Below are 6,930 nucleotides of genomic sequence, written 5' to 3' on the forward strand. Positions count from 1 at the left end.
GTGTTTTATCGTATTGTACATTATATGGCCAAATATTTGTGGATGCCCCTCCTGATTATTGAGTTCAGGTGTTTCAGCCACACTCACTGCTAACAGATGAACAAAATCAAGCACATACCCTTGCAGACAAACACTGGCAGTACAACGGGTCATACTGAAAAGCTCAGTGACTTTAAACGTGACAAAGTCATCAAACTCCATCTTTGCTACAAGTCAGTTTGTGAAATTTCTGTCTTGCTTTATCTACCCTGATCAACTGTAAGTGCTATTATTGTGAAATGAAAGTGTCCAGGAGCAACAACAGCTCAGTCACGAAGTGGTACACCACACAAACACACAGAGCGCTGTGTGCACGTAGCACCTATCCTCTGTTGTATCACTCACTACAGAGTTCCACACTGCCTCTGGAAGCAACATCTGCACAAAAGCTGTATTTCAGGAGCTTCTGGAAATGGGTTTCCACAGCAGTCTGATGGACAAATCTTGGTTTGGCAAATGCCAATGCTAGAACATTACCTACCAGAATGCATATACCAACAGTAAAGTTTGGTGGAGGAGGGATAATGGTCTAGGCTCTCTTTCAGGGTTTGGACCTATCAATTCTAGTGAAGGGTAAAGTTTTTCGGGAAGGCCCTTACCTGTTGCAGCATTACTGAGCCCCTGTGCACAAAGCGATCTCTGTAAAGACATGGTTTGATGAAGTTGGTGAGGAGGAACTCCAGTGGCCTGCAAAGAGACCACTGAACACCTTTGTGATGAAATGGAACGTTGATTGTGAGCCACACCCTCTTGTGCAACATCAGTGTTGGACCCCACAAATGCACTTTTGACGGAATGGACAAAAGTTCTCACCGACACATTACAAAATCTTGTGGAAAGCTTCCCAGAAGAGTGGAGGCTGTTATAGCATGGTGGTGGCCAGTTCCATATTAACACCCATGATTTTGGAATGGGATATTCAGGAAGTTCATATAGGTGTAATGGACAGGTGTCCACATACTTTTGGCCAAATAGGGTAGCTTATCTTATAAAAGCAATAAGCAGCTCGAGGCCCTGGGCTGCCATGACATATACCAATGTCCTGTAACACACAGCCTTGAGAGGGTATTGCTTTTATAAAACGGCAAAAACACGATTTTGCAATTTTCTAGCAATTTTTTTTTGTGGGTATCATATTTCAACTATGTGACTAATAGCAAGAGTTGCTCATTGTTACAAAATACACTGTTAAGGCAGATTCTGAGTCACATCACGAGCCAGGATACCACTTGAATGTGACTTGAGTCTCCATCTCTGCCTGATGGTAAACACATGAAACATACCACCTTCCTGTATCCTCCTATCCCTCATTTCTTGCTCTGTTATTTTTCTGTGTCAGAATGAGGCCTGTTTCTGTGAGAATCAGATCAGTTTTTCAAAAAAGCTCTCCCTGTGCAAATTACGGTTCATACAAGCTAAACAGGCAGCATGTGTTGTAACACCTGTGTCAGAGTTCTTGTAAAGCTGGCAGAGCTTGGTTATGGAAAATGTCATTGTTAGTCAGGATCTTGACTTCATTTCTGTCTTCCCCTTTGATACAAATAAACAGATTTTGAAGGTCTGATACAACAAGCACGTATTATGATCATTCAGTTAAACATAAACAGACGAAATAAGCTGAAACAGCTCAGAATGCAAGATATTAAAGTCGTTGTTATATCCCAGTTCTGGCTCAGACCATCTGTCCTTGCATTCTGGTTTGTGCTACTGCTCGCCGACACAGCAGTTTTTCCCAGAGAAAGGAGGGCTGGTTTACATTTATATTGCAAGGAGGCACAATCTGAACAACACTTTTGCTCTGAGTGTTTCTGCCACCCCACTTTGCTGACTTTACCACTGTCGTCTTCTTCACCTATACATATTTGTCAGGTACAAGTGGTTTTCAGAAGCAGCTAAAAACATTCAATTCTGTACTTCAGTATTTTCTTTCATTTTATTTACACTGATTTACTGTTTTATTTACATGGCATGCATTTTAATGTATAAAAGATCCTGTAAAAATAGCTATAATCCAATTAATATATTGCCCTAAAGCACCTAATTGGTACAGTATGACAGTGCTGTAAATAGAAGTGGGCAACGATACTTGACGTTGTCATTATATACATATGTGATATTACATGACAGTATGCTTTTCTGAGCATATCATGGATATCAATTAGTACATATCAAAGCGCCCAAATCATGGATAACTACATTTTCCTCCCTAAAGACGTGATTCATAGTTTTTTCTTAAATGTGGCAGTGCTAGTTTCAACTTGCCTCAGAAAAAAATGTAATATTGTGCTACATATCATGTACAATTAAATTACTTTTAGTATCTTTATATTATGTTTTAGCCAAATCACCCACACTGTGACTGTAAACGGGCACAGTGGGGTAAACCTGGGGATTAACAAAGAGCCAGAAAGGGACTGTGAGAAATACAGAAAACCAGAAATGAGAAAAACCAGTCCACTGAAATATGCATTGGAACATTTATAGTATATTATTCACATTATATTATTACTGCTCTGTTTATAATTACTTGTGTTCTCTCCACAGTTGGATCAGTCTGCGGTGGCATCGGTGTTGCAGGGTCGGCGGGAGCTTCTGGAGCAGGCGTGTCACTCACACACCCGGAAACGGCGCCTGCTGACCCCTGAGGATCTGCGGCACCTCATAGTGGACGACAAGCACAACCTGCTCTACTGCTACGTGCCCAAAGTAGCCTGCACCAACTGGAAGCGGGTGCTGATGGTGCTGACAGGCGACGGACGGTACCGCGAGCCGCTGGCCATCCCAGCTAACGAGGCGCACGTGCCAGGCCGCCTGCGCTCACTCTCTGAGTACACCAAGACTGAGATCAACCTACGTCTGCGCACCTACCTCAAATTCGTGTTCGTCCGGGAACCCTTTGAGAGGTTGGTGTCCGCATACCGGAACAAATTCACCCGCAACTACAATGTAGCCTTTCATAAGCGCTACGGGACAAAGATAATCCGGAGGCACCGGGTCAACCCCCAGCCAGACGCGCTGGAGAAAGGCAATGATGTTACATTTGAGGAGTTTGTGTACTACCTGGTGGACCCACGGACTCAGAAGGAGGAGCCATTTAATGAACACTGGGAGAGGGTTCACTCACTCTGCCATCCCTGCCTAATCCACTATGATGTGGTGGGAAAGTATGAAACTTTAGAGCAGGACTCTCAGTACCTGCTTAAACTGGCCGGTGCTGACCAGGAGGTGCAGTTCCCAACTTTCTCCAAAAGCACAAGGACCACTGGAGACATGGCGGCCAAATTTTTCGACAACATCAGCCCCTTCTATCAGAAGAAACTCTTCAACCTTTTCAGAATGGATTTCCTGCTTTTTAACTACTCCACACCAACCTACTTGAAGTTGAGATGAGATGCTATATGCTGAAATGCACAGAAAACGTTTTGCCTTTAATCGACTTGATCCAGATGTGTACATCATTTGTACATGAATGAAATATAAAACAACACAAAAAGCATATGTGTGTTGATATATTCCACTCGTGTAAAAATGATGTATATGAACCTAGCAGTCCCAATGCGTCTCTTATTTCACTGCGAGTGGATTGTTTCCAGACTGTTTGCTCATATGCACGTCACATTGAGCATGTGCTGGTGTTTAAATTCCACTCGTGTGCACTCCTGAGTGGATCGTGCTGCTGGACGGGGGCTCGGGGGATGCAGGCCCTGAATAATCCATGGATTCCCTGAGGGTGAAAATGCACGGCCGAGAATCGATTACTAATGGCAATGTGCTGCATCCACCCAGGCCTTTCCTACAGTGCCTCTGGCTGTGTTAGGTACTAACTGAACGCTCAACTACGTGCCTTTGACTCTGAATGTTGACTAATTGAAGCAGGATTCTTCATTAGCTCACAAATGCAGAGCTCCCCCCCTCACTTTTTAATGTCCAGTCCCATGTTTTATATTTAAGGTTATGCTGAAATATTTATTGTAAACATTGTAAATGGCTCCTGAACTGAAGTCAGCAGAGATTTTACCCAAGGCTGTGAATCCATATTCTTTAAAAAAAACTTGACTAACAACAGTTCACTTTCTAAATCTTTTTGCGTCTCCTTCTAGAAGCTGAGAACACGGAAAAAAGTGATGAAATGAATTTTTTTGGTTCAAATGAGTATATCATTCAATCAAAAACAATTGAAAACAAATATTGCTAAAAGGTAACTTGAACTTAAAGGGGTATTCTAGCCAAAGAATACAATTCAGTGTTATTTGCTGTTATGTAATATTCTGTCATGCAATGTTACATTCCTGAACATCATCAGTTTTGTTGTATTTTCTTGTTTCCTTTAACTACACTACCCAGCATGCATGACACAAATACACCATACAATCATTTGGAATTCCTACAATAGAGTTGTATCATCAAGAAGCATAGTTTGCTTTCATGGGGACGAGAGCCAGATTTTCAAGCTATCATTCAATAAATGTCAACCCATCTACCAATTGCTAAATGTTAAACTGTGCTGCAAACTAAGACAGAGCTGGTTAGCGTTAGCTTAGCTAGCATGACAACAGACAGATAACAGAAATTTTTAGCTAAAAAGCACAGACACGAGTTTAAATAACAATTTTTAAAATCTGAGGGAGTGAAGTCGAGCAGCTGGCGCTGAAGCCCAAAGGCAAAATTAAACCTGTTCTGTGGTGTTTGGATCTGTAGCCTGATGGGCCAACTTAAATTAGCTTAGCAAGCAGGCTACAGACCCAAACAGTGCGAAAAGCGCAAAAGTCAAGAGATTGGGGTTGGAGTGAGAGAAAGCCGAAATCAAACCTTTTCTGTGTGGTGGTTGGAACTGTAGCTAAGCTAATGATAGCTTATTTAGCAGGCCAAGCATATGGCACAGCACAAGCTACCAGCTAACTGGTGGTAAAATGGCAGCTCTTTAGAGGATTTCTGTAAGCATGAAGTTTAATGACTGAAAGCTGAACACGTTCTGTGGAGTGTGTAGCTTGTAGCCATCACTGAGCTGCTAAAATACAAATGGGTGGAATGTGTTTATTTGGCTTTTCAGATATGTTTTTTTAAATACCGTGGTATCACCATATGACCATAGGCTGCCCAAAAATCCTGACTGCCAGCTGCTGAATTAGAAGCTAATAAATACATCTATGGAAGTTACATAAGACTAGTTGACTGATAAATCCACTAGTCAGTGCTGTGGGCAGAAGTTGACTAGTCGTGGATAGTGTCTGAAATACACTGGTGCTAAAAACTGCCATAAATGAGCAAAAGGAAGAGAACAGAAATATGCTTAGTGCTAAACACAAAGCCCAACCTGCTTTATTAGTGTGGAAATACAACACGGGATTAATCTTTACTGCAGGCTGCATAAGACAGCACTGAACTACAGTCTTGGAAGCCAGACCAGGCAGGTTTGGAGACCAGTGTCACTGGTAGAAATGCAACTTGCTTGTAATTAGCATATCAATGACTATTAGCATTTAGCTTGATAAATACTTGTTTCCTATCGGACTGATGCACCAGAGCATGGAGGCATGGCTAGCCGGGGCCAGTTTAAATTCTCAGCGAAAGGCGAGACGCTCAGAGGTGTGGTAATTTTAACGTCCAACTTACATCAGAAAGTCTGTGGTGGGCAGACAACCCGAGGCTGAAACTTAATGAAATACCATAAAAAACTCCACAGTTTTGGCCACTCCAGCCCCTATTAGCTAGTTAACAAAATACTGTTCACAGACATCTGGTGTGACATATAGAACGAACCAGTCAACTTTTTTCTTGGTTAAAATAATGATTTATTTCATGAATTAGCCAGCTAGTGGAGGCCATTCCCCTGTGGGAGGCAAATCCTGCCAAAAAGGAAATGAAAAGGAAAACTATAAAATGTAAATGCAAAACTTTTCTATTTCTTTTTCTAACTGACCAACATGCAAATATATGTTAATTAGCACTAGGCGGGGCTACGGGGTACGGCCGTCCGCGTCAGAATCGCCATCATTCCTCAAGATAAAAGACTTCGAGTCTCCAGAAAAAACACGTCATGTCTCAGATCTGGTGAAACTAAACATCAGACCAAACACCATCAGACAAAACGGCCTGGACGAGTATAGACTGGTTCATATGACTTAGAAAACTATGGTGTATGTCGATATAAATGCTAGTGTAACATTCAGTTTTTTCTGAGGCCGTTTGGTCACCAGATCTGAGACATGACGCGTTTTTCCTCAGACGGCTGGGGCTGTCCTAAAATGTACCCCCGTAGCACCGCCCAGTGCTAATTAACATATATTTGCATGTTGGTCAGTTAGAAAAAGAAATAGAAATGTGGAAAATGAAAAGTGAATCTCCAGCAGGTGGCGCTGATGTTCGCTTTCATTTTCCTTTTCATTCTGGCGGTTAAAGCGTGTCAGCGCCAATAAATGAATCACAGACTGTCACTTTGCTGTTGATTTATTCATTTTGCATTTTCATTTTGATTTTCTCAGATTTGCATTCGATTGCTACGAAAAAGAAAGTAAACTTTGCATTTTGATTTTAGTTTTGACACATATTCTGCGTTTCATGAAGAAAAGCCAAAGTGAAGCTTGTATTTTCTTTTCTCTATTAGCTTTTTCATTTTAGATTTGGCCATGAAAAAACAGAATAACGACTAAAATGAAATGACAAATAGGCGTTTTCAATGTATTTTTATTTTTGTCACAAACGGCTGGTGCTCATGTGAAAAATGAAATTGCAAATGAAGGCATTTCATTTTCAATTTTGGCAGGATATTTGCGCAGATGTCTGGAAAAAGAAATGGTAAAAAGAGGTTTGCATTTACATTTTAGTTTTCATTTTCATTTCCTTCTTTTTTTGGATTTGCCTCCCGTAATTCCCAAAGGGGCCACCACCAAG

General features: G+C 41.5%; 1 protein-coding gene across 1 annotated transcript in view; it reads left to right on the forward strand.

Moving 5' to 3' along the window:
• Window positions 1–4,338, forward strand: part of si:ch211-236h17.3 (carbohydrate sulfotransferase 11) — a 37,511-nt gene extending 33,173 nt beyond the window's left edge. Inside the window, exon 3 of the mRNA XM_017706757.2 lies at window positions 2,584–4,338. Coding sequence (XP_017562246.1) covers window positions 2,584–3,429 — 846 coding nt within the window. The 3' untranslated portion in view covers window positions 3,430–4,338. The remainder of the gene's footprint in view (window positions 1–2,583) is intronic.
• Window positions 4,339–6,930: the final 2,592 nt, after the last annotated feature.

Source organism: Pygocentrus nattereri, chromosome 9 (assembly GCF_015220715.1).
Source record: "Pygocentrus nattereri isolate fPygNat1 chromosome 9, fPygNat1.pri, whole genome shotgun sequence".
Taxonomy (NCBI): Eukaryota; Metazoa; Chordata; class Actinopteri; order Characiformes; family Serrasalmidae; genus Pygocentrus; species Pygocentrus nattereri.